The sequence below is a fragment of the Gymnogyps californianus genome, chromosome 18 (genome assembly GCF_018139145.2).
Source record: "Gymnogyps californianus isolate 813 chromosome 18, ASM1813914v2, whole genome shotgun sequence".
Taxonomy (NCBI): Eukaryota; Metazoa; Chordata; class Aves; order Accipitriformes; family Cathartidae; genus Gymnogyps; species Gymnogyps californianus.
Window position 1 is genome coordinate 6385803 of NC_059488.1, and position 27613 is coordinate 6413415.

General features: G+C 53.7%; 1 protein-coding gene across 1 annotated transcript; it reads left to right on the forward strand.

Annotated features, from left to right (window-relative positions):
• The first annotated feature begins 1657 nt into the window (after positions 1 to 1657).
• On the forward strand, positions 1658 to 27613 carry PTPA (protein phosphatase 2 phosphatase activator). Its single transcript, XM_050907779.1, has 10 exons — positions 1658 to 1726; positions 4256 to 4356; positions 5682 to 5768; positions 10998 to 11123; positions 11889 to 12006; positions 13543 to 13642; positions 14826 to 14950; positions 15457 to 15557; positions 20185 to 20292; positions 26067 to 27613. Exons 1-10 carry the CDS (start codon positions 1702 to 1704, stop codon positions 26139 to 26141), a joined length of 966 nt encoding a protein of 321 aa, XP_050763736.1. The 5' UTR covers positions 1658 to 1701; the 3' UTR covers positions 26142 to 27613.

A 27613-nucleotide genomic window follows, 5' to 3' on the forward strand; every position in this document is an offset into this window, starting at 1 on the left:
GTGTCTGATTCCCAGCACGGCCGCAACTTAGTGTCAGATGACAGAGGTTTGTCTTTTTCTTTTATTTTTAAATTAGAAGCTAGAGACCCCCTCAAGCCCAGAGTCAACCAGCCCTGCCTGGCCCCTCAGAAAGTGTCTCTGGGAGTGAATCCATCATGTAGCTGCTGTCATCCCGCTCTGCCTCCTCCTCCCCTGGATCTGTCAGTGTTTGCAATAAACAGTTGCTAAGACCAGGCGCAGGGCTGACAGCTCCGCCGTGTGTGTAGCCTTCCCCCTGCTTGCAGGGAAAGGTGTGTTTTAAAGGCGAAGCCTGCAGCCACAGATAGCTGCTTCTTGGGCTTCCCTTGCCCCTGACCAGCCATGGCCAGCATCCTGCTGTCGTCCAGCCCCAAGGCCTCCATCTCTGACAGCTCTGGTGAACGCTCTACCACGCAGTGCTGCCTCAACGCACGTGAAGAAACCAAGCCGGCTTCGAGGATTAACTTCAGCAGCATCCCTCCCCGCTGCCCGGGATAAGCAGCCTGCTCATGGCTCCCCACTGGTGGCCAAGCCCCTTCCACCCCTCCTCACGACCGGGATCCTCGTCCCAGAGAAACGCACGCCTGCAGGGTGCCTTAATCACCCTCCTTATGGCCCTAACCAAGGAAGCCCTGTTTCTCCTCCAGGTTTAGGGAGCGGCACCGGACCCTGACAGCAGCAACGCCACGGATCGGGCCAGGGTGGGCCTTCGTGCCAGAGCCTTGCGGAGCCATTTGCTCTCCTGCCCCTTCTAAACGCCTCCAGGCAGCTCGAAGCGGTAGACCCAGCCCGTGACACCCGTGCGGCGGGGCCGTGGCGCAGGGCCGTGCCCTGGCCGCTGCTGACCGCCGGCGGCTCCTGCCCGTTGTCGAGGCCCGGGGCTGGCCTGGTGCCCTGTGCCACCTGCCCGGCACGGGGCCACCCGGCCGCCGCCAGCCCCTTCCCTCCCGGCCCGCTGTCGCCTTTCCGGCGGGTGGCGCGGCCCGGCCGCCATCTCACGCCACCTCCCCTCCTCCCCCGGACCGGCTGGAGGCCCCCCCCCCGGTGTCCCCGCGGCGCCCCCGCCCTCGGAGCGCGGCTGGCACTTACCGCAGCCCTCGCCACGAAGGCCAGCATGGCTCCGCTCCTGCCCGCGGCCCCGGCCGCCGCCCGCCGCAAGGACACCGGCGACACCGGGCGCCGTCGCCCTGCCGCCCCGCTCGGCCGCCAGGGGGCGGGGCCGCTCCGCCGCCATGTTGGAGCGGGCCGAAGCCCGTGCCGCCATCTTGGAGAAGGGCAGGGTCCCGCTGCGAGGGGAGGGAGCGCCGCGGCCGGTGTCGGAGCGGGGATGCGGCTCCTCTGTCAGCTGCCTTCCACGGGAGTTAGTGAGAAGAGTCCTCCTGCTCGCCGAGCCGCGCCTCCTCTCCCCTCCGCGCACACCCACACCCACTCCTCGCGGCGCCGCAGCGCCCCGCACAAACATGGCCGCCCCACGGTCCTGTGTGGGCAAGGGAGGCCGTGCCCCGTACAAACATGGCGGCATGGGCCACGACGGTGGCCGGGAGGAGCCATGCCGCCAGCTGACAGCCCCGGGAGCGACAGGGCCGGGCGGCGTGCCCTGCTCAAAGATGGCCGCCGGCGGCTTTGGCGTGTCCGGAGGTGAGAGGTGAGGGGTGGCAGCGGCGGTGGCCGGGCTCCGGGAAGATGGCAGAGAGCGAGCGGCGGGCAGGTGAGGGGCGGCCGGGGCGGGGCGGGGGCGGCTCCGGGGCCTTCTGGGCTGGGGGCCGCGCTCGGCGGCCTTGAGGGATGTCTTCGGGGCCGGGGTGCCGGGCCCAGGGTATAAGGGGGGGGGTGGGGTTGCTGCGCCTCATGCCGCATGGGGGTCCGTGGGCCGGGGGCGCCGGGCCCCGGGCTGCGGCGGGGAGACGGCAGCGAGCGCCCGGGCCTGTGGTGGGGTGAGGTGGGAAGAAGCTTTGCTGAGGTTACGAAGGGGCCCTGGAACCCCCTGACCCTCGGCCGGGTGGGGTGGGGAGCCCCGGCACCAGCGGCCGCCCGGCCCCGCTCCGGGCTGAGGCCTGCTGGGCCGTAAGCTGCCGGCACGGCCTTAGGGCCTGGTCCCCCCCAAGATGGTGCGGGCTGGGCTGCCGCTCCCTGAGGGATCTGCACCCCATAGCAGGGATCGGGGACGGGGTGGGGGGGAACGTCTGTCCTGTGAGGGCTGACAGGGTGTGCGGGTCTGTCTGCGCATCCTGGGGGCAAGGTGGTCGGGATTTAGGCTGCTGGAGCAGCTGGAGTCGGGGCTCCCTGTCGTCTGTAGCCCATTTTTTGTGACTCCGTTTCCCGTTGCTGAGATGGGTGGTGTTTGCCGGTGTAGAAGGTCCATCTCGCGGCTGAGTTTGATTCCCCCTCCCCACACCATGAGAGTAAGACTTAAAGTTCCTCCTTTGTCCAAATTGCTTCTCATCGTAAAACTAACCCATTCTGCTCCTGTCTCCATCACATCATTGGGTTTGGACTTTTGCTTATGTATTTGTTTTATAATACTGTAACCCCTGCCGCCCTCACTGAGTTTCCTTCTTTGAGTGTCTATGGTCTCCTCCCCAAGAGGAAATGCACAAAGTGCGTCAGAAGAAGTGACGGTTGAGAAACAAATGCAAAGTTCTGTGATGAGACAGAGGTTGGGCTAACACCTGGATCCCCGCGGTCCAGGACACTGCCCTGGCTGCATCTCTGGTCTTTATGTATCATCTGTATTAATGGACAAGTCAGTGTTTGCCTTTTTACACCACTGCTCTGGAGTTTTTAATTGTTTTCATGTTATAAGTTCTTTTAAAATAAGAGCTCCATCATTATGATGCTAGTCATTGTGAGTTGTGTGCTGAATTTTCAGAAAAGGCACGCGTGTCTTTCATTTGAATTCCTCGCGTGTTGTTCCTCTCATCCTTGTACCTGGAAGTTTTACTGTAACTTATGCGCAGGAATGAACCAAATGTCGTAACACCCTAGGCAGGTGATGAGACTGCATTTGTTCTGTAGATGGGGAACTTGAAAGGCAGAGAAGTTAAACGACTTCCTAAGGTTATGTGGCAAGTCTATAGCAGACTCTGCGTGGTTCCTGGGACTTTGGATTCCTTTTCCCTGATCTGCCTGCTAGACAGCGCTGCTCTGCTGCAGAAAAGGCTGCTGATGCTTCTGGGTAGTATTTTCTATTTAAATGCAGCTACCAATATTTTAAGGATTTGGAGTTTGGTGGTGTGTGTTAGGGAGCCAGTGCCTGAACTTGCCGTAGTGTGGAGAGCAGTCGCTGAAGTGTTGCCAGGGTGACTGGTGCTGAACAAATGCCTTCAGATTTTCTAGGATTAAAAAGATGTACTGGGTGACTCTAATGGAATTCATAAATTCACATTAGAACCTGGTTTCCTTAACAGTGGTCTGCTGCACTGCCTCTTGCTACTAAAAGTTGCACTTATAGGAGCGTAATGCAAATTACCTCTAACCTCATGGAGCATTTCTGGCTCTGCGGTGTCCTGTTGTGGGACTGCTGGCTGAGACAGAGCTTTGGAGAGCGTGGGGTAGAGGTCACCCTTACAGCAGGGCTGGGTCCTTGGTTTGGATGCTGGGGAAAAGAGCCCCTCTAATGCGTTAACAACTTGCATTTGCATTAAATATTACATCCTGGGCTCTGAGAGAGCTTTAAAATTAAATGATCTGCAGAGATTCCACCTGGAAGAGGCTGTGTCCCTCCAAGCCCCTGCGCTGCCTGGACTGGGGGCTGCGGCTCTGGACTGCCATCTATTGAATTGCTCCAGCTTTGCCTTTGCAGGAGTTGTCCTTTTTAGAGGAACGCAGTTCAGACGTAACACCCTAAAAACAAGGCGCAGTTAGTTTGTTAGGAGAACTCAGTGCTTCAGCACAACCTGAGGCTTGTCTTCACCAGACAGAAATAATTAAACTAGCTGGATGTTGTCTTTGTTATCTCCTGCACCAGCCTCCCTGTCCGGACGGGAAATGCATCTTTAGTGGTGAAAACAAACATAATGCCACTTTCTGAAGCTTGCAGTGTCCTTAGGAGTATATTATCCGGGGATCGGGAGGGTATTGTTTGGTGAGGAGGACTTGGTGAGATAACGGTGCAAGCTGGGATGGATTTGTTTGCTTTCTGTCTCCTGAGAAATGAATGTTGATATCTAAGAAAGGAAGATAGAGGATTTCTTATTCTCCACTGCCTCTATTTTACCTCTTTTTTTGCATCTCCCAGGCGCCTCTGAGGAGGTGGCTCCTCCCCTCCAGCAGAGCTTCATGATCCCCAAAAAGGAGATAAACATGGTTTCTGACATGGCCAAGTGGAAGCGCTCTCAGGTATGGCTCTGGGGTCAGGGAAAACTGGTAAGTGCTTATCATGTTTCAGTGGCAGCCAGGTCTGGTCTGGGAACAGCCATGAGGTAAAGCAGGTTTGGGCAAGTAATGGGAAGTTAATTGATTTGTGTTTTAAAGCAGAAGAATCACTGCCTGTTTGTAGGAAAATTACTTGGCAGTGAGGTGTGGAGTCTGGCAGCCAAATGCTCCGACAAAGGAGTGAGCCAGGGAGAGCTCAGAGGTTGAGGGAGACCAGAGATGCTTAAAAATTATTACTGCTCCCTCCCAACAAGCTAGACGAGAAGCTGGTAACTATTTCATCCTACCTAGCCTGTACATTATATGAAAACTGGATTTACCCAGTGCTGTTTGAACTCAGCTTGAACATGGTCCTGCTGCCTGGCCCTCTAATAGCACCCGGCTGGGTTGGTTCCTGGGGCCTTCCCAGCTTGCTGTACTGGAAAGGGCTCTAGAGCTGAGGCCTTCAATTTCCTGGGTAATTTTTGTTTACAGTGTGTGTGGAGCTGGTGGAACAGGCAGGTTCTCCCCTCTCTGCCTTTGAGGGATTGGTGTGTTAGCCCAGACTTGTCTCACCTCTTAGGAGCAAGTTCTTGCTTGATGACTGATCTGTGATGTCTTAAGAGAAGCTTAAGTTATAGCCAGGTCTCAAGCAAACCTCTGAGTGCAGCTTCCTTTGTTAAATCTCCTGGGTTTAAGGACTTGCTCCTGGTCAGGATTTCAGTGCAAGAGGGGCCCAAGGAGGGAGAGGTGGCAGTATGCTAGTCCGGTGTTCTCAAAGACTTAGAGCTGTGGAGCTGCACTGGATATGATGCTTCAAAAGCAGTGAATTTAAAGAGAAGAGCGGTGAGGAGCCTGGGCTGTCTCCCACTTCTCCATCATGCATGAGCATGGGAGAAGAATAGAAGGAGGAAAGGGGAGATAATGGCGCAGGCCTGGGAGAAGCAGTGCAGAACAGGATGTCTAGGCACAGCTGAGACTCTGCAGAGCCGAGGAGTTTAAATTTGACCTGATAGGAGGCAGGGAGCTGAGAGGATGATTTTAGAGGCAGTGCGAGCTTTTTTAGGATTCTCCTCTCTGTAATTTTTACAGCGATGCAGAGTTCTTAGTGCAATCGCCATCTGCCTCTGAGGTCTGCCAAAAATAGCAGTAACCTCTCGGCAAGCCCTGCACCCTGGGTGTCTCCAAGAAAGCAGCATTGTGTGTTGGGAAAGGTTCCCTGGTGTGCAGGAGTGCTCCCATGCCGCGTTGCTTGTTCAAACAGACTGTGGGTATTCGCTAACACCCTGCTCTCTCGGGTGTGTTTGCAGGCATATGCAGATTACATGGGCTTCATCCTCACTCTGAATGAAGGTGTCAGGGGCAAGAAGCTGACCTGCGAATACAAAGTTTCAGAGGTAGGAGAAGAGTTTGGATCCCCTTGTTTCTCTTTTTCTGCCTTTTTTTTCTTTTTTTTTTTTTTTGGCTCTACAGTGAATATTTCCTAGGCGAGGAATGAGCTGGCAGCTTATCTGGGAGCCAGGGAGAATGAGTGCGGTTGGGTTATGCTTGGGATGCAAATGTCAGCCTGCAGTCCTCCCCCTAGGATGCAGAGGCTCTGCGTGTGCTTGCTGGATGGGAAATCAAGCAAGTTACAAGTGGACAGAAGCTGGTGGTGAAAAGGAGGGTGCAGAAAGGACATGTTTTGACCCTGTTTTCACAGTCTGGCTTCAACCAGTGATGTTTTGAAGATGTGGTATTCCCTCCTGGTTGCAGGTGAAAGGCTGAGATGCCTGTACTGTTCCTGTTCTCCCACTGGCCTTTCTGTGGGACCTTGGGCAAGTCACTTGTCTCCCTGTCCCTGAGCTTCCTTGTTGCTCAGACTGTGTTAACAGCACCGATCTCCTTGGCCCGCGCTGTAGCTGAGCTGTGTGAGGTCTGGTTTGACAGCGTGTGAGCTCAAGGCATGTCATTGAGTGGACCTGCCTCACCAGGGGTTGTGCTGAGGGCTACGGGGGGTGGCAGAGCACGCAGGAGGGCTGGGCTGGGGTGGTAGCCTGTGGGACAGGATCGCCCCTTCAGAGGTGTTAAGCAGAAAGGACCTATTTTTCCCTTTGCATTAATGTGACTATCACCTGGTTCTGCCTGCTGCCATGGCTGGTTTTAATGCCTGTTCACCTTATCAGGGCACAGCGAGATCGTTTGGAGCCAGAGAGGAAGGGCAGGCACCCTCACGGGTGTTACAGCCTGGCCTCAGCCATGCTCAGTGCTGGCCTGAGGTCTCTCTGGGTGCTGCCATGATCTGCAGAGCATATGTTGGCCACCAGCTTCGCTTCTGTGTTGCATGCTGGATCCCCCTCCCTTGATCTGCATTGCAATGAGGACATTCTTGGGTGCGTTTTTACTGTTCAAACTTATCACGGCTGTGCAAGAAAGCTGGGAGTAGTCTAAAAAGATCTAGGCAGAACGGGAAGCAGACTGGGCCCTGTGTGTTTATAGCTTCATTCTGGGGGGGAAGGCAGCCTACGATGATCTTTAACCTAGTCATTTATGTTTGAAGCAGGCATGTTAAGGCTAGCCTTCCCTTCTAGGAGCCAGTGTGTGAATGAGAAACTTGCTTGTAGTTCATGGAGGGGATCAGGGATAATGAGTCCCTCCCTAACAGGCTTTGTGTCCACCTTTTGTTCCTTCAATTCAGTAGAAACTGCTGTCAGCTGCTGCTCTTGCTTTCACTGTTTGCATTTCACCTTTGAGTTTTGTCTTTGTCGTGATCTCGCTCATTCCCAACTATTCACAGAGCAGTTCTAGGGAAACAAAGCATTAAAAATGAGCAAAACAAAGGGGAAAAAACCAAAAAACCGCTCTTCTGCCAACCCCTTTGAGCTGTCAGCTATCTAGGAAAAGCTGTATCAGGGCTGCATCCGTGCAGCAGATCCCTCTTGGAGTGAATGTTTTCCATCCACGGTCCCAGTCCAGGTGACAAACAAGAGACACGATCTCGAGTGCTTGGGAAATGGCAGGGAACATGTCTCATTCCCCTCGCGCTGAGGAGAGCAGAAGCCTGTGACTTGAGGCACAGGTGGAGCATCCCCAGGGTTGCCTTGTTGATGAGGTTGCCTGTTCGTGTGGGTTCGTTTGTAGATCAAACTGCTTATCTGTGCTTTTAAAGGCTCAGCCTCTGGTGGCCTCTGCTTGCATCTCTGCTCTGCTTTCTTCTCTTTTGCCGTACCTGCTGCTGATGTGCTTTTGTGCCGTCCCATCTTCTTCCCTGATCAAATGCTGGGGACACCTTCCTTTAGCAAATGACCTCCTGGAATCCTTTCTGCTGAACGCGTATCCTCTCTGCGACTTACTGGTATTGCTTTGCTGCGGGAAAAAAAAGAAAGTATGGTCTGCTCTACTTTGAAAGAGACAGCTTAATGGTTTCCAGAGTAGCGTGTGTCGATATCAAACTGTCTGCTGGAGCGAGAGCTGGATCCTTTGGGGGCTGAGCCCCTTCTGAGACTTGCTGAGCTTGCTCTGCTCGGTCTGGGGTTTTGCCAGAGGCATCTGACATGTAGTGATAGCTGAGCTGTTGTTTAAGACTCCGTCGTAGACATTATGTCTGGCACAAGGTTGTATGACTGATAGGCTGTGACCTGCCTTCTCCTCCTGGAGGGAGTGCTTTTCACGTGGGGATCTGTGCAGCGACTGCTGGGGCTGCAGCCTGGAGCAGTTTTTCAAAGCTGTGACTTTGATCAGAGGAGCAGTGCAGCAAGGAGGAGGTTAATTTTGGCCATGTGAGGAGCAGACCTTCCCTTTAAACAGTTTGCAGCACTGAGAGAAATTGCCCGGCCTTGTGGCTTGCTCTGATTCCAGGAGGAAAGTGGGGGAAGCAGCAAATGCCCCGATTTTAGCAGCTCCCCGCTCCAACAGGGCCAGAGGAGCCCACAGGGACAGGCTTGGTCCCCATGGGCAGCTCTGGCTGCCGTGATGCCTTCTCAGCACCTCCTTCTGCCTGGCCCCTGCTCTTGAGAGGTGCTGACAGGTCTCTGCTCTGCAGGAGGCTCTGTGGTTTGCCTTTGGGACCAGTGGCAGACTCAGGGTCAAGGGGATGCAAAATCAGCACAACGAGAAGAGCAAGGAGAGCTGGGGGGAGGCTGCCCTTGCTTTGATCATTGGAAAGGTAAAGCAAAAATAGAGCTTAAAAACCCAGCCAAGCAAAACAAGGCTGCAGTGATGCTGATGGTTGTGTTCCCGTAAGCTCTGCTCTTCCCCTCCTTCTCCCCTGCTGGGGTCAGCCCTGGATGCACAAGTTTGCTGGACAATGGGAAGCTGCTTCCTTTAGTAACCCCCTTTTCAAAGGGCCTTGAGCCCAAAATGAGCCGCATCTCTTTAATTATTTATTGGCATGGCTGAGCCAGCAGCTGGGTCCTGCTCACCCGTGTTCAGTGGGGCTGGGCTTTTTAATCCTTTAAAAGCAAGTGAGTGGGGAAGGGGAGGTTCGACTCTCGTGCTCCCCAAGGCCTGCGGGCAGATCTGGGGAGGGGGAAGGAGCCGGTCCTTGCCAGCCATTTATCCAGGCAGCACTGAGTGCTCGCTGAGAGGGGTTTGAAATACGGTGGCTGCTCGTAATGAGCTGCTGGTGCCGGCGGATAAATCACGAGCACGATTTAATTATTTAATGCAACCCAGTGCTGGGGATGCTGTTGCTTAATTGGAGGGGAATGCAGTAGCCAGGAAGAAGTAAAGCTGAGTCCAAACCTGGCCCGGTGCAGTGGGGAGACGCTGGGTTTCTGCGGTGTTTCGGGCAGCAGGGAGCTGAAGCAGAGGGGGTCGTGCTGCCTCGGTCCACTTGAATCTGGGGCACTGGTCTGTCAGTGGCTCCAGCTTGCAGCCTCACCCAGGCACCCAGAGCTTCTGGCCCCCCGTGTCCCTTGGCACTTGGGTCTTTTGTGTTCCTGGTGTGCTCAGGTCTTGTCCTCCATCCCAGCCTCTAGCCTGGCTCACTGGCCAAGTGTCAAGGTACTGTGGGGTGGGTGGATCCCTCCTCTGCCTGATCCCGCTTCCCGCTGGCTGATTCCACCGTGTCCTTGGTTTGGCACCTCAGGAGCCGCTGTCTGTGGGAGGCTGTGTGTGCCCCGAGACCCTTCCTCCTGCGAGCGGAGGGCATGGGGAGCGATCCGCAACTGGTTGAGCGGTAGCATGGCTCTGCCATGCCTATCTCTCCACCCGCCCCCTTCAAGTGGCACTTCAAGGGCTAGAAACTTGCTGGGCTCGGCTGTTTCCTTGTCCTCCCGGCAGGCAGCGTGAAGAATTGAACCACAGCCCAGGAGACCAGCCGGCTTCACATGGTCGATGCCTCCAGCAAAGTCAAACCAGCCGCCGCTTCTGCTGTCCTCTTTGTCCCCTTGAAGGAGGAATCCCCTCTCGAGACAGAGGAGCCTACATTGCCCGGGGCCTGGCCAGCTGCTGTGGCGGCTGACGGCTCTCCGGCTGCTTGGAGTCAGGCGAGGAGAATGCCAGAGCCTCTGGCAGGCTTGACCGCTTGTCGGCAGAGCCTCCTAAAACTGTTTGGAGCTGCGTAAAGTGCTGCCTGTGGTGTTGTCTCTTGGTGCGTGGGGTGTAGCCGTTCCCCAGCTGTATGGGCAAGGCAGGGAGGAGGCTGTGTGCATTGGCCAGCCCTGGTCCTAACAGTACAGCTTGAGACATCATGCTGTATCGCCTGTTGCACCTCTCTTCTCTTCCTTCATGGCCACAGCAGTGCCACCTCCAGTCACTCTCATACATCCTATGCAGGTTCTTCACTTTCTCCTTCCAGCACTAGGTGTAAGAAAGATGGCTCTGTTGTCTTGCTGTTGCTGTTGTCTTCCCATCAGCTTTGTGTTTGTATTGAGACGTTTCTCTGAGAGCCAAGAGCTTCTCTGGCTTGCTGTGATGAGACCACTGGCGGGCAAACCAGGCTGCCTCTTCCCCTGGGTAGGTTGTATTTTGCCACGTGCACTGGGTATCCCTGGGTTGGAGCTGTCGTGGCAGTCTGGCTGGTATGAGTTTGAAGCAACAGGAATCATGCTGAGAAGGTTGACTTGCGATTAGGCCCTTCTGTGCTGGGTGCTGTACAAACGCTAACACCATCACTGCTAATCCTGGTTCCTAAGAGACACTTCAGGACAAAGATTAGAGGCCTTGAGAAGGGCCTTTAGATCACATCATCAGCCACTGGTAAGGACATTACAGTAAGTGCTGTGCTGTATCCCGTGGGGGACGCAGGACCCTCAAGATGCAGAGCCTGAGTTTTGTGTTGGAGATCCGTGAATTGTGTAGCACTTCCCTGCTTCTCAGTCCTGTACCTACAGCTAGGAGCTTGCTGTAGCTCTTCTCCCAGAGGTTTTAGAGCATAGTGCTGTTACAGCTCATGAAAGACTGTGTGGGCAACTGGAGAGCTTGCCTCAGTCTGGGGTTTGTACTGGACTGATCTTCTAAGGGGAAGGACAGTTTCCCCAGCCCCTCTGCATTTCAGGGAGGGTTGGCACATCGTGTTTCCGCTTGCCACCCTTGGGAAGGAAGGTGTGGGCTTTAACGACTCCAATCCAGGGCAGAGATGTCGGAGCCTGAGGGACTGCTCTGTTTTATGTCACCGTGACCCCTCATCTTCTTTGTCTCTGTAGCCCGTTGAAAAGCTGGTGGCTCTTCTGAACACCCTTGACAGATGGATCGATGAAACCCCACCAGTGGATCAACCTTCTAGATTTGGGAACAAAGCCTTCAGGACCTGGTACGCCAAACTAGACCAGGTGAGCATGTCTTTCACGTGTAGTGTTACATGTGCTGCTCCTACAGAAGGGCAGCATGCTCAGCAGGGGTAGCAGAATGGCTCCGTCATTGTGTGGCAGCCAAGCAGCCTACAGAGGAATTGCTCAGATAAGCTGTGAAGGATCCACCTCTTGATATGCATCACTTACCCCTCATCTGGTGGCGTCTTCTCTTATGAGAGCATATGGTCCATGTAAATGCTCTTGGCTGTGTCTCCAACTCCTGGATGAGCCAAGAGGGCCCTCCAAGCCCAAGGACCTCCTTTGCTTTGTAACTGCCCACTGTGTCTGCTAGCTGATGGCTAATGCACAAAATCAGAGGAAGGTTGTGAAACTGCTCAACTTCCTTCAGCTCAGAGCACTTGACCTGCACCGAGCTCTGGAGGTGGCACAGGCACAGTCCCAGCGGCAATGAGCTTGCAGGCGGTCTGCTGCTCTAGTAATGCTTTTGTCCTGGAGATGACTCGGTGGGTAACTAGGTTGATGTACTTCGATGGCGAAGCTTTTTTTTCCTGCAGGATGTGTGTGGCCTGGATAAGTGTCAGGACAAGCTCTTCCTGAATTGCTCCATCTCTGGAGATGACTTCTTCAACAGAAGATTCGCTCCTCTGTCATGCTGGCTCTGGCTGTTGTAGGAGTGCACCATTGCAGCTCCCACTCTGCAACAGTGTCTGAGCAGAGGGTGACTTGCTCCTGGGGACTGTAACAGATTTGCACTCACTTGAGGGAGTCTTTTGTGTCTTTCAGGAAGCAGAAAAGTTGGTGGCAACAGTGATTCCCAAGCATTTGGCTGATGCTGCACCAGAAGTGGCCGTGTACTTGAAGGAATCTGTGGGGAACTCCACCCGCATTGACTATGGCACAGGTACCTGGGCATGTATGCTGGCTGAGGCTGGGCTCCCTCGAGTAGTGACCCTTTGGAGCCTGGTGCTGCATGTATTTAAATACGTTATTGCCACTATTTTTAGTGCCAGCTTGAAACAAACACCTTCCTTCTATAGGGCCTCCTCGCCCCTATGTCCAGTGTGGGCTATGGCTGAGAGAGCTGGGGCCGGGAGCAGGGCTGTGCCAGAGCTATGACACCCTTTTCACGTCTCATCCGAGGAAATGTGAACCAAGCTGTGCAAGCCGTTCTGGGATAAGCTGTAGGAGCTGCTTTACCGCATACAGCAGTCCTGCACCGGCTGATCTGCAATGACAGTTTAGAGGGATAGAATATAATTGCTTGAATTGGAACTGGAGTGGGAACCAAATTCATGTTCAGTGGGAGGTGTCTTGAAGTCTGGTGCTCCCTAGAAGTGACATCACTGCTTACAGAGGGACTTTCAAATCTGAAGGTAGAAGCATTTTGCACCTAAGGAGATACTGAATTGCAGGTTGAAGTAACCACACTGGCTTCGGTTCGACCTAAATCCAAAATCATCTACATGCTCTGCTCCCCTGTCTGGAGGACAAGTGTGTCCTCACCAAAAGGCAGGAGAGCAGGACGCTGTGGGTGCAAGGAAACACCACTTTGGACCTGGGCAGGGAGAGGAAGAGGAGGACGTGGGTAAAAGGATGAAGAGCTGGAGGCTGTGCAGTGCTTGCCAGGAGAGCTGCGGCTCGCCGGCACCAGGGGGAGATGTTGTCTTTGGAAAGGGACCCACTGGCTGGGGTTTTGTCAGCTCAGGGAAGGAAATTCAGCCTTTCCTCCCCTCCTGTGTGTCCCAAGCCAGAGGTCCATGTCCTAGCTTGCAGTGGCTAGACCATAGGTGCCCTTTGTTCCTACACTGGGAGCTGCACTTCTTCGTAGCGTGGAGCTGCTGATCTTGTACTCTCCCTTCTTCTGTGGTCCCTTCCACTAAAAGACATTTCTGGGTTTGCTGGTTGTTTCTTTTCCTTGCTGTTCACGGGAGGACCAAGCTGCAGAGGCTCAGCCTGAGATCCCAGTACCTTCTGGGACGGACTGTTCCCGGCAGCGTCATGGGATCTGCATCCTTCCGACACGGAGATATTTTTGAAGCAGGAGGAAATCTGTTTACTTGCAGATGTGAGGTTCTCTCGCGTCCCCCGAGCAGATGATTCTGTGGTGCTCCACTTCCCCTGCTGTGCCAAGCTCCTGGGAAAGGCCCTGCCTTGCTCCTGGCATGCCTGGTGTTCGAGCTGTTTTTCCTCAAGAACTTCTTCTTTTCTCAAAGTTAATAATCACCTTATGAATGTCTAGAAGGTATACTTTGGGTGGGTGCTGTATGGGGATGAAATATTGTCAGCTCATGGCATTAATAGGGACAATAGGGTTGGGGCTCTTGAGACGGGACTGTGACTGCTGTGATTTCTGAAGAGCCATTGTGGTGCCCACAGAAAGGTTGTCCTGGGGACTAGAGACACCAGTGTCATGTGTCTTCATGTCTTTTAACTCTAGGGCACGAAGCTGCATTTGCAGCCTTTCTCTGCTGCCTCTGCAAAATCGGTGTGCTCAGAGTGGATGACCAGATGGCCATCGTCTTCAAAGTATTTAACAGGTGAGGTAATGGAAGGCGAAGGGCTGGAAGCATTGGGCTGTTTGGGGGCAGGTCTCTGACAGTGTCCCCTTCCAGCTGTCTGAGATGTGTGAGGTGTTACTGCCTGTTCTGTATGCCAGACTCCTGTAGTCTGGGCTGATTGTGCCCCCTTTCTTTGACTCATCCGCACCCATTTGGGAGTAAGAAATTGTAAGAAGAGCCTCCTCCTGGGGTGTGAGCGGGGCAAATCAAGGGCCTTCTACAAAGATGTGTACGTAATTAGAGAACATGAGTGCTGAAGGGCTTGCTGGCCTAGGGAAAAAGGGCAGAAGGGGAAAACTGAAGACAAATTTAGACAAAATTAGGAGGCAGATGTACTTTTTAATGGACTGTGTGGTGATCCATTATAATTATCTTCAAAAGATAGCACCTTGTCTGTTAGAGGCTGAGTGTCTTTCTGGAAAGTTACTTTAGTTGAGCACGAGTTATTGAGCTCCGCAGAGGTATGTGGGTGAAGCTCTGTGCTTTGTGATAGACAGAAATATCTGATCAGAGGATCTAACATCTCTTCAGGCATTTAAAAAAAAAAAAAAAAAAAAAATCTATGAAACTGGCAGGCCTCCACTGCTCTTCTAGATGTGTTTCTAGCCCAGGAGGTAGAGTTGGTAGTCATGAAACTGGTGGAATGGGTGTTTGGATTCCAGAGATCTAATCCCAGCTGTATCACTGTTTGGTGGCCTGGAAACAATTTCCTTCAATAGTACTTCCAGCTTTAATTTTCCACCTGAAAAGTGGAAGTAGCGATTGCCGTAAGGTGGAAAGCTTTCTGAGCTCTTTTGGAAGTTGCTGAAGGAGAGCAAAGTGTCAATGTTTTCAAATAACAGTGGGGGTGGGGAAAGATCTGCACCAACATAAGACACTGCAGATAAAATAAACCCCTGCCACTTGATTGCTTAGTGAATTTGGTGTAAAGAAAACCCCGATTTTTAAAAGGTGCTGGTATTTCCTACTATACGTACCATCAGGCTGTTTTCTGTGGCAAAGGAGCTGAATATATATTCTATGTACTGTGCTGTATGTGGGGGTCCTGCTTGCAAGTGATAACGTTGTGTCCTTCTCCAGACTGGTTGTTCTTGTCCTCATGTAAGTCAATGAAGACAGAAGAAGGCCTTATATTAATCTTTCCTTCTCTTTTGGGTCTCAGGTACCTAGAAGTGATGCGAAAACTTCAGAAGACCTACAGGATGGAACCTGCTGGCAGCCAGGGCGTGTGGGGCTTGGATGACTTCCAGTTTCTACCTTTCATATGGGGCAGTTCCCAGCTGATAGGTACTAATAAAAATCTTCTCGTGTCCTAGCCTGCCCCCTGCCCCGTCTGTCTAGGTTGCAAAGATGATGGGGCTTGGGACTGACTTTTAAATTTAAATATGTCAAATTTGTGTATAATACAGCAGAAGAGTTTACTTGGGGCTTGGATTTTTTTTTTTTCTCAGCTTTCCAAATAAAGCTAGTTGCTTAGATTGGGAGATGGAAGGCATCCTTGTACAGTACATCTGCCTTTATTGCAATGACTACAAGCTTTTTAAAAGGAGAGTCTTGTTTTTGGTGCTAGAAAACACATTTTCTGCCCTGGGGAGTTTACCAGGTGCTCTCACTGCTGAGGCATGGGAGTGGGAGATGAGACAGAAGGGAGCAGCTCTGTGCTGACTTCTGAAGAGCTCTGATGGGAGGATTGTGTTTCTTCTGGACGAGGGGCAGGACAAGAGCTGATTGAACTTGATCTCAGAAGGGGGGTGCCATACAGGTTACTTCCTATTGTCCCTTACTCTTTTTAGACCATCCAAATCTGGAGCCTCGACACTTTGTTGATGAGAAGGTGGTAAACGAAAACCATAAGGACTTCATGTTCCTGGAGTGCATCCTCTTCATTACAGAGGTGAGGACTGGAAGGTTTGTCCCACAGGGAGGTTCTCTTGATGTTAGATACTTGGCTCTGGCTGTGGTTTTCTCTTCCTCCTTTGCTTGTTTGCCCTCATGGAACGGTGTGGATGAACCATTGTTGCGTGTCTGAGGTGCTCTCCTTGAATGACTTGAGACAGGGATGTTGAGAGGAAAGTATAATTAAGCTAGATGGGCTGTGGATTGCAGTTGAAGGGAGCTGTAACAAGAGCAAACAAATAACCTTGGATCCTCACTTGGATCAGTCAGTGGGAACTTGGATGAAGAAGACTGGTGCCTGCAAGTATGCTAGGAAGATGAAGTAGGAGCTGCAAAACGACTGGGCTTGCCAAGATAACCTCCCTTCCCTCCAGCCGTTGGGTGCTGCCTGGCAGGCCCTGGGCCTCCCTTGCTTAGGGCAGGCTCCCAAACCTCCATGCAGCTTGGTCTCCTCCAGATTCTACCAAAAGAGTTGCCCATTAAATGCGCTTTATTTGCAAACGATCTAGAGCAGAGATGGTGCTGAGACTCACCCAGCTGGCAGCGCTATCAGGACCATGTTTCTGCTCAAGCACTGTAGGGCCCTTGGGTGAGGAACTGGTGATACTCAGCTTGTTGCCAACCGTGGGCAGTGTTTCTCAGAGGGAGCTCACGGCTCTCTGCCCTTAGCTGCAGTGGATGATCTGGCCGTGTTTCTACCGTCCCCCTTGCTGCACAATCTGGGCAGGGAGAGCAAGAACCGCACGCTCTGTTGTGGTGAGGGATTTCTTGTCTCTGGCAAGAGAGAGTTGATAGGATTAATTTTGAAGGACAGAGTGCAGTTCTTCCCCTTTGTTCTGTTCGCTTTTCCCCCCCTCCTCGCCATTCTAATTTAGTGATTAGATGAGAAGAGACATTATAGAATATGAACTTAGCCTTTCATGTAGGAAATTTTCATAGGGGCCTTTGGCCCAAACCCCAGGAGATGCCGTGTCAAGTCCTGCTGAATCTAGTAGGGTTTGTTGGTACTCAGCACCTCACAGGATTTAACCCTTAATGCAGAGGTAAATCTTGCCACAGGTAGTAAAGAGGTGCTGGCAGAAGAGATCAAGCTGAGGACAGGAAAGCAGGAGCCAAGATGGTCTAAGATTTATTTTCATTTGGGGCTCTAATATCCAGACAGTGCACTAACCTGTTAAAAACATAAAAACATACATCTCTTGACATGTGTGCAGAAAACTCTGCACTGCACAGATGACACGTGAAGTTTAAAATACACAGCACCATACTGCTTCTTCAGGTCACTCTGCTTTTGCCTGCAGAAAGTTAGATTTTTAGTAGGCTTTTAAAATAAGTGCTTTCACTTTTTCTGCACATTGGTTGAGAATCATGGAATTCAGTGTTTCTGCTGAGTTCCTCAGTGCCACCTGGTGGCAAGGAGCCCTCCTCTCGGGCCCTCCTGGCATGAGCCGCTAAGGGATGGCAACGACCTGGATTATCAAATGCATGGTATTTTCAGTCCATCTTCATGCAGGCACTGTTTCCTTTTTGTAAAGATTTTGCTTTTAAAATTTGTTTTTTCTCTCCCAAATGCCTGGGAAGGCTGTTACTGCCACTAGAGGGGGCTGAGACAGCCTCGAGTGCCCTCCAAATGCTTTCTCTCCAAAATCAACAACAAAACAAAATAGCAGGGAAAAAGATAGAAGGGATTAAAGACTTTAATAAATGAGCGATATTATTTTCTTCTGAGCTTGTCAGCTGGAAACAGCTCTCCTTTAAAGGTGTTAAACACGTAGCAGACACCACAACGGTTCCCATAGTGGGTCTGGTACGTCTTACTGACATGAGAGCAGGTTTTGTTCCAGCAAGCTACAACCGAGGTAGGTTGTTTTCTTTCAACTGAGAGAATATTCTCTTGAGCAGATATTTTTCTCAGCCCCTGGGTGACATTTTAGGGATATGAATATACACTGTCGTGGTGTTTGCCACGTGTATATTTAAACCTTAGGCTCTTAAAGTAGCAGTGAGATGATGTCCAGGCTGAACCCACCGAGGCATCCTACTTACAGCAGCATCACCCTGCATGGCGCACAGGCACGGCAGCGAGCCTTGCATAAGCTGGCCTGCTGTTGGGAAATCTGCGGGGTGGTTTTGGACCTGTACACGTGGTTCTTGAATAGGGTGAGATTTAGGGAGCAGGCTGGGACTCGAGCTATCCCCCTGCTGCCACCTTGCCTGCCAAAGTGTGCTGCGGGGTGCTTGTGGTACCCGTAGGTGCGAAGATGAGGAGGGTTTGGGAGCATCTCTGTGGTGCCTGCCGCACTAGGGGCTGTGGACGGCAGCAATGGCAGGGCTGTGTGTGTTTGTGCAGAAGAGGGATGCCGGGTACGCCGCGGCTGTTGCGGTGGATCAGTGCGATCGCCCAGATGCTCCTCCGAGGGCCCAGGGCAGGCAGCAGGAATTTCAGCTTCAATCCGGCTTCTAAATTTGGAGGTTTGGGAAGGGAGGGCTCGGGTTTCTGCTGGAAGGGAAGGAGCTGACAGGAAAGCACGGCCTCAGCCGTCCCCCTCCCCCCGGCACTGACAGAGGAACCATTTACAAAAGGCCGATTCTCTTGGGAACTGAGAGGCAGGAACGCCGCGTCTGTGAGTAATTTCCTGCTCAATATGGCTGCTCTGACTCACTCCGTTCCCCTGGGGTCACTGCGGGACTGCAGCGCACTCGCTGCCTCTCGCTCTCCACCCCCCCGGCTCTCCCTCTTCGCCCTTTGTGGCTGGAAGGAGATTTTTTTTTTTTTTTTTTTTTGTTCCCCCCCCTCGTCCCCCTTATTTTTCCCTCCCCAGTTTGAAACCGTAGCCAAGCCGTCCCTCGCCGGGCGCCCTGGGTGAGGAGGGCCACGGTGGTGGCTGTGCCAGGCGCTCGCACAGCCCCAGGCGTGAGCGTGGGGCCGGCCAGCTGCGCTCGCCTCCTCTGCGCTCTCCGGCACGTTCGCTCTGGCTTGGGAAGGGGGGAAAAGCAAAGCACGGTGGTGGTGGCTGATGCAAGCTGTGCCCCTGCGAAGGGCGGTGATACTGGAGGAAGGTTTGGCGTTGAAACGCATGCAGCCAAATCTCCCGTACGGGGAGGAGGGATGCTTCAAGCGAACCGCCTGGTGCTGAGCTCCCCGGCAGCCTTTAACTTGGGTGCCTGCCGGTGCCAAATCCTTGCGCTTAATAACGCACCGGCTCTGTCGGGTAGCGTCGTGCTTTGTGTAGCTGCGCGTTTCATCTTGTATCTGGAAGGAAAGTGTGCACGGCAGAGGGGAGCAGGAATGGCTGAGCCGCTCATCCGTCATCTCCCGGCTTACGAGAACCGCCGAGGGGAAGCAGGGATGCATCTGCGCTCTCCCGGCAGCGGGCAAAACTACAGACCCGCTTCCCCCGGTGCTCCAGCCCTGAGGTCAGCGCGTTTGAAACACGTTGTCCTCCAAGCAGTGGGGTTTTTTGGGTTTCCCCCTCCCTGCCCTTTCCCTCTCTATTTCTCTGCTGCAGACTGGTGCCACACAGACCTTGCAAAAGGGCAGCAGCAATTTCCCAAAGCAGATTGATCAGCCTTGCTTGCTTTTACAGTAGGCAGAGAGGTGGTTCTGGAGGCTCTTTTCCCACCCTCGCTCCAGGCATGTGCATGCATGGAGGGAAGGGGTTAGTTGTTTGAGCCTCGAGTCGAGAATGAGAGTCCAAGAGATTCCTCTCTCCCCACGCTCCTTTTTAGCGTGAGCTTCGGCCTTGTGGTTTCTGATGTCATGGGAACTTCACTCAGTCAGAGTGGCTGCGTTGTATTTCTTTTTCTCCCTGAGGGTCTGTTTTTGTTCATGGAGGAGAAGGAGAGACAGCTACCCAGGGAATCTACATGCAAGTGTCCCTGACTGCAGCTTCCCCCCTGCCCTCCCTCCTCCAAACCCCTTGCCCTGGGAGGAGAAACACTGGAGTATAAAAAAAAAAAAATAAAAAATAAAAAAAAACGTAAAGCATCTGCTGCAAGCTAGTAACTCGCAGCTCTGGAGCCGGTTTGGAGAGCGGGACTGGAGCGTGTCCGCTCTGCTCCTGCCTCCCCACAGAGCCCTCCTCTGCTAGAGCCAGGTGTGGAGTGGGCTGCGGACACTGGAGCTGCTGCCAACCTGCGCTGCCCTCTGTATTCAGGGAAGGCAGCGGCGGTTGTCGCTGCTGCTTGTTGTTGATCTGAATGGGGAATGAGTCATTTTCTTGGAAAGCCCAGCAGTGCTGCACTGGGAGGTTTCTGGGTAGAATAGGAACAGCATTGAGCCAAGCTCTACTCGGGGGGGAGAACGGGACTTACGTGGGGCTTTTTTAATGCAGTCATTTAAAGGGAGGTGTGCAGAGGGAGATCTGATTAGGAAAGCGTGGCAGGAAAAGGCTTAATTTTATCGGGGAAGGGGGGGAGCTGGATTGCCATGGCTTCATGTGATGTGGCCACAGCGGGAGGGAGCGTGGAGGGAGGGAGGGAAGGCGCAGTGAGGTGGCTGGTGCGTGGGTCACAGGGCTTGGTGGGAATGTTTGCTTGCAGAGAGTGTGAGTGTGAGTCACTGCTGGTGCACGAGCTTCCTGGCTGGCCTGGCTCCCTCAGCCCTGCTCTTGGGTCTCTTTTAGATGAAGACGGGCCCCTTTGCCGAGCACTCCAACCAGCTCTGGAACATCAGCGCCGTGCCCTCCTGGTCCAAGGTCAACCAGGGCCTCATCCGCATGTACAAGGCAGAGGTGAGCGCCTTGGGCAGGGGGAGGCTGCTTGGCCACGTGCCTGCTCCTTTCCACTTCACTGTGGGTCAGCTCTTCTCTTCTGCTGCTCCTTGGCGTGGGGGCCCTGTCACAGCCAGTGGCTACCCCATGCTGAATGTGGCTTGGGAGCCCTTGGCAGTTCAGGTGCTGCTGGCTAGAAGGAGGCTCCTGCCTGCCTAGTGTTTGCCCCCAAACCAATCCCAAAATGGCCATTCCTTGCAGACATGATTTTTGCCATTTCTTGTCTTCCCATAGTGCAAGTTGGAGGTCTCCCAAATTAGGGCTGATGTCTTGACCTGCTAGTCCTTCTGGTCCCCACACTGCTATTTTACCAGCTGGAGGAGACTTAGTTTAAATTATCATCCCATGTTTCAAGAGCCTCAGAGCAGGCTGAACACTTTCTACTGATCTCCCCTTGCTACAAGTCCTGTCCGTGCAGTGTGCCGGACTGGCGAAGCCACAGCTACCTCCCCGGCTTGGCAGCCCTTCACCCGCCGGGGCTCTGCTGGCGCTGCCCCAGCAGGCTTTCCTGGCGAACCCTGACCTGGGGAATCGGGCAGGTTTGGCTCTCCCTTATCTCTCCTTCCTGCTCGAGCTAACCCTGAGCTTGAGGAAGCGGGACAGGAACCGCCACATCTGGGCCTCCGGAGGGAACGGCCGACAGGCGGCATCTCTTGCTGGGAAGGATGGGACCATGCTGGCTCTGCAGGGAGGCACTGGCTATGCTAAAGACACTGGAGGAGCAGGGATGGCGCAGCTCCGTGGTGCACCCGGGGAGACTGGTGGTGCTTGAAGGAGTTAATCCTATAGCCTGTGGGTCTCTGCTCAAGTCAGCCATGCTCCTGTTGCTGGGACATATGGCAGAGGCTTGGCAGGGCAGCTCTGCTCAGGCCCAGCGCACAAAGGGGTTAACTGTGCCGAACTCGGAGTGCTCCCTCCCCCAGCCCTTCCTCTGCACTGCACATCCTGTGTTTAGGTTCCAGGCCACATACCTCTCTAATCTGCGAGGTGTCACTCCCAGGCCCGCTGGCTCCTTCCGCCCCCAGCTCAGCTTTCCTCCCGGGCCTCCAAAGAGAAGAAGCGGGGCTGGGGGTCGACCCCCTCCGCTGGCTGCTCCTCAGAGGGGTGCCCCTGGGCTGCCCCTCCGGGACTGCCTCCACTCACAGCTCCGTCACAGGGGCTGGAGATGCTGCCTGCTGGGAAACTCTGAGCTGGAGGCTCTGGTGTAAGAGCTGGGGGGTCTGAAGGGAAGATTCCAGCCCTGGGAGTGCTGTTGAAGTGAAACATGGGTCCCCTAAAACCTAGAGCCTGAGCGTGGTCTGCTGCTGCCTCGACAGCTCTGCCTTGGTCCTTCCTTTCCTTTGGACCGGTTCCTTCACGCACTGTTTGGGTACTCCCCTGGCACCCCATGTGCCCCATGCTGTTTGGGTGCTCCTGCCTGGTGCCCTACATGCCCTGTGCCATATGGTTGCTCCCACCTTGTGCACCACGTACATGGCTGGAGGAGCACGGCAGTGATGAGCCCATGGTACAGTCTGCATTTCCACTGATGTCTTAGATTTGCCAGCACACGGTGGCCCCATCTGGCCTGCTGGGGACAGTACAGCTTGGGGTTCCTCTAGAGACTGGGATATTCTTTGGCTCTTCTAGGTGCACCCAAGACATGGTCTTTTCTGGAGGCTTTGGTCTGTTTTGAATAGCAGATGACATTCTGTGTGGAAATGCTGAATCCAGTACCGGTGGGTTTCTAGAAATATCTAGAGATGTAGCTGTGTCAAGGGGAGAATGCAAAAACTGCTAGGAAGAGTAACAACAGAAATTTAGGCTAAGGTGTAGAAAACGTCGAGTCAACCAAAGCGCTTTAAATTTAGTTTTTTCCTCAAAGAACATTTGTAGATCTCAAAGGACTATTCCTAAAGACATGATCCTCATGCAGCAATGTCCTCTCCTGGCACTGCATGGTGCCTGTGTTCTCCTGGATGGGCAGAGGAGAGGGGGGACTCCTGCTGAGTCCTCCTCACTGTTTCTTTATATCTGCTCTGGGGAGTCTCCCACCCCGCTGCTGGATCAGCCGGTTCCTGCCTGGCTTGGGAGATGAGAGGAGCACGGACATGGCAGTGTGGTTGGGCAGAGCTTTCAGTTATGGTGTACCTGTGCAGGTTTTACCAACATTTGCAACTAGACGATCTCTTTGACTGATTTTCTGGGAATGGCACAATGTTCAGGAGTCGCTGAGGCTTCATCCTTTGAAAACTGAATCCTTCTGGGTGTTTCAGGCTAGGCACCCACAGTCACTGCTGAAGATCTTGTCTGTTTGCTGCTGGCTCCTGGAGCAAGTTTCTGCTCGATGTACCCAGCTGTGTAGCCTTCACCATTGCAGTTTTTCTCCAATTAACCACTGCCAACGTTAGCAGAAGATAAGTGAGCCAACAGCCCCCAAGTGCTGACATGGGTCTTTGTCCAGCTCAAGGCAGGCAGCTTCTGTGGCAGAGCTCAGAGCGTGTGATAGTAGAGAGAGGGAAGGTTTGGGGTTGTAGTGTTGCTTTTTGTCTGACTGGCTAAGGTAAGAGCAAGATTTCCTCCCCCCCCTTCTCCCTGCCCCTCTGATCACCCGTTGCAATTGGATCAGGTGAAATCAGACACTCGGATGGAGGCTCCAGCTCCTTAACACATCTGGGGTGGCTGAGAAGTGCTCGGTGCCGGGCGGCACTGACCGTGACCGGGTTTTGAGTGGAGGCAGCAGCAGGGCGAAGGGGTCACTTGCTAGGAGCAGACAGGGAGAAATCAAATGCTCACTCACGACTTGCTCTCACTTGGTAGGAGTGGGGCAGTCCCCAGACCTGGCTCATTTAAAAAGCACTCTGGACGCTTTATCTCTTCTCTGTCCCCTCTATGGGCTGACTTCAAACAGCCGACAGAAAGCTCAGGTGCGTCCATGTGCCTGGGAGCTCTAGTCTGGATCCAGGCACGCCAGGGTGCTTGCTGCAGGGTCTGTGGATGGGCAGTAGACTGAAGACAATGTATCTTCAGCTCTGTGTGTTTATGAAATCTCAGATGTGTCTATTTATAATATAAATATAATGGGTGAGGACGTGTTTGCTTGGAAGTGCAAGGGCTTTTCTTATTCTCTCCGTCAAAGGCGAGTGAAGAAGTCGACAGAATAGAGTGTGGTTAAAGCAGCAGCCTTGATGTTTTTTCCCCTGAGTCTGCTTTTGAGTCTCCTGACCTTTCCTTCTCTGCTGCAGTCAGTCAGGAAATACTTTCCATTGTAACTAATCCAGTCCCAGTTCCATCTTTAAAGGTTGGACTTAATGCATGAGCCTACTTCCCAGTTGAGTCCCAAGCAGACCTTCAGCATGATCAAGATGGTGGCAAGAAGAAAATAAGCCTGTCCCCTCCATTGAGCTAGTGTTGGCTACATCAGTTTCACCCACAAGTGATGCAAGGAGGGTCCTGTTCTTGGCACCTCTAATCATCCAGTAAATTTCTGCTAGTTCTGCTGGATAGAGGCGGAAAAGTTTCTCTGCTTGTCTCTTCTTGGGCTGGCGATGTGTTAAGTGGAATGGATACCCATTCTTCCCACTGGTGGTAAAATCTCTTCATCCAGAGCCCAAACCAGTCTGGTCTTCCATGGGACTCCTTGGAGCTAGTTGGGCTGACATTTCTAGCTGTCAACATCTCCAGTATTCATTTCTCCCTGTTCTTCCCTCACGTCACTGTTACCCAGCACTGCTTCCTCTGAGGGTTTGTCTAAGTGGTTGTGCTGGGAGATGGCAGCAGCTCTGAGCATTAGGAAGCTTTGAAGGTGATGTGCCCTGATGGTTGCAGGACTTAGTTCTCCTTGGTGCCTTGCCATGGAGGCTTGCGGTTTTCTGCATGGCTATTATTCCACAGGAGTGGATACAGCCGTGCTGTACTTTCACCACCTCCAAACTTGTTTTGGCTCCAGTGTGCTTGCGAGCAGTTCAGTTGTGCTGGAACCAGTTGTCTGACCTCTGGCTCCAAAAGGATTGCCATAGGCCTGGGCTTCTGAGCACAAATCCTCCTGTTTGCCCATGAGGACAGCATGAGGGCAGGCTGCCTGCCTCTGCCTGTGCCCTGCCTTGGGGTGAAGAGCTGTCTGCAGCACACTGCTTCCTCCCCATCCCCAGAGCTGGGATCTCCCCTGCTGCAGCGGGTTCAGCTCGGCCCCATGGAGGGCACAAGGCTCCTACCTATGGAAAGGAGAGTTGTAACTACGACATGGCTCTTGCCTCCCTTTGGTAGGAAGGAACTGTGCTTCAAAGAAGTGCCTGGAGGAATGAGTCGTGCATCTTGTCCCCAGGATCTGCCTGGGAGGCTGCTGGTTTCAGGCAGGAGCTGGTGTGGCCTTGACACCCTCCTGCTGCTGGGTCTGCAGGTTGTGGGGAGCTGAGCGCCTGCCTGGTGCAGCATCCCTTCCACCCTGGCTCTGAGCAGATGCTGTTTGTGCCAAGGAATTGCTGGGACTAGATGGACTGCTGTTGGTTGACAGCTGCTGTGCTTTGGTTGTATGTACTTCACATCTCCTGTAGAATAAGACTCCCATCAGTAGACCCATGCCTCAGCTGGGTACCGGGGAAAGGCCCTCCTCCCAAGACACAAGGCACTTGGGTTTCTTTTCTCCTCTTCGTATCGTGCTGTCTAGGGAGGGAAGAACTTGCCCTCTACCTGCAGTGAGGAGGTGGCCACCATCTCACTAGCCATGCCCCCAAGCACCCTGGTAGGTAAGTCCCCATTGCAGCACAGCGAGGTGGTCTGCGGCCCTTGTTTAGCACAACTGCTCACAACTAACAGGGGTGACGTTAGTGTAGACGCAGCTGCTGGGTTGGTGTACACGTAGTGCTGAGGTTTGTCTGTCTGGAGGTGAGTCTGCTCTGTGCTCTCTGCGAGTTTTGGGCAGTCTGCATCTGCAATGACTCAAGAAAACAGAGCTCTGAGTGGCTCTGCCAGGCGAGCGCTGGCAAACTTTGACGTGGTTATTGACCACAGTCACTGACCTTCCTGCCCTGGCAGGATGGTGAGCAGAAGGGGCTGTGCCCTCGCAGCCTGGCTCTCCCTGCGCAGAGCCCGGGCTTAGCTGGAGGAAGCAGCTCTGAGCTAAGCTGCCTTGTAGTGGACGTATATGACTGAACTGTGATCCACACTCCCTCTATCATTACTCTGCAATGGGGGGTGGGAATTTCAGGGGTGAGGGGTTTTTGGGAATAGGATCACGTCTTAAACTATGGCAGCAGAATCACTGGTGCTTGTCTGTCAAAGACCTGAGAATCTGGAATGCAGTTTGGGCAGTGCCTTGCGGCTGCAGGATGGTCCCTTGAACCCAGAGTGTGGGCACTGTCCTGGGGAGGGAGAGTCTCTTCCCCGGGGGGTTTCTGCAGTTCTCAAAGTGTTTGTAGGGTGAAGCTCTTCCAAGAGATCAGCTCGAGCGAGGAGAAGTGGTGAGAGAGAAAGCTGCTGACATAAACATACCTCTTCTGCTTATGCTCCAGGCCTGAATTTCAGCAAGCAAAAGGCTCTGGCTGAAGGGAAAGGGATGGGGTTATGAAGTGTTACTGGCCTGAGGAGCCTGACGGGAATGTGGGGGGGAGACATGGGACTGATCCCTCTGCCTGCAGCTGAGCTGAGCGGCCCCAAGCTCGCTGCCTCCTGACCCCGGAGGCAGGATGTAGCTCTGGCTGTGTGCGTAAGGTGGAAATGTCTCCTGAACTCACCCCTCTTTATCTCCCCTCCTGCAGTGCCTGGAGAAGTTTCCTGTGATCCAGCACTTTAAGTTCGGCAGCCTGCTCCCTATCCAGCCTGTGACGTCCTAAGGAGGCCGTGGGAGGAGTTGAGGCAGCGGAGGCATAGCGCGGCGCTCTTCCTCCTCCCCTCACCCCCTCCTCATCACCTTGCCCGTTACACACAGCCCATTCATTCCTGCACATCCTCATCGGCAATCACAGATCCAAAGCACTCGCCGGCCTTGCACGGGAGACGGGACCTGGAGCGGCTCCTCCTGCACGTCCCCAGCACGGGGATGTCTCGCCAGCGACCAAGCCGGGGCTGTGCTTCTCCGCTCTGCTGCGTCCATGGGCAGCGTGACTGCCGTGTACGGCTCTGGGCATGTGAATGGGGTTTGAGTAGGGGCTGCCTTGCAGCAGAGGCCCTCTGCTTCCCTTCCCGGGAGGAAGGGGGTGTGGAGGGGAGGAAGGCACGTGTGTATGTGTTGGGCAGTGGTAACTGCAATTTCCCTTTTGAATTTCATTGAAGTTTCCTGTTGCTGTTTGGTTTGGGAAACCGCTGCGAGGGGTGAGGTGTGAGCCTGCACGTGTCTGTAGGCAGCCACCTCTGCTTGCACGGGGAGGTCTGAAATGGGTAAAGGAAGTTGTAAGGAATGTCTGTGGGTTGCTGGAAGCCCAGGGTGCCATCTTTCCCTTTTCTGGGTAAGGAAAGCCCCCTCCCTCCATCTCTTCTGCAAGATTCCCTGGGTCTTCCTTTCCCACTACCGCCTCTTCTCTCGGGTGAAGCTGGGAACCTTCTGGGCTGCGGGGGTCTGAGCTGACTCTGGAGCCAGAGACAAGGTCCCTGGAGGGACCCGGCTCTGTGGGAACAGCTATGCAAAGACACTGCTTGAGCAGTGCCTGCTCAGGTTCCCTCTTAACGGGCACAAAACCTCACATGTTCGCACATGTTCATCGCTGGGTCCAACCTCCCCTCTGCGCTCCCTGTTTCCTCCTCCGTGCTTTGCTGCCCTGGGGCTGGGCTGGCCTCAGCGGCACAAGGTGACCATGGTTGCTACTGCTTCGTCATAAATTGTAGTGACAGCCCCATAGCAAAGGGATTTCCCCACGAAGCAGCATGTTCCCCAGCTCTTTTAGGGAGGCATCCCCAGAGCAAAGGCAGCATGGGGAGGCAAGCATGCAGCTTTACATGCATTTATATACTTGCGCTGGAAACAAAAAGCATAAATAGCCCAGGACAGCAGGTTATACCTGGAGAAAGCTCATTCCCTTTGTCATTCCCTGCTGGCGTTGCTGTGCTGGACCTCGGGCAGAGGGACCACGCTTCCAGTGCCACCAGCAGCGGCGTTTTGAAGGCAGGTGAATGAACGGAGACGTGGTCCAGATCATACCAGCAGCATCACTAGGAGGGCAGAAACGGCTGGTGCTGGGTTTGAGATGAGCTGTCGTGTTCACAGGTCTTGACCAAGGTGGACCACAGTTTTGCAGCTGGAGAGGGGATGTTTCTTTTTGGGGTTCCCAGGCTGGGTATGAGGGGGACAGGACTCTGGTCTGGTGTTTGC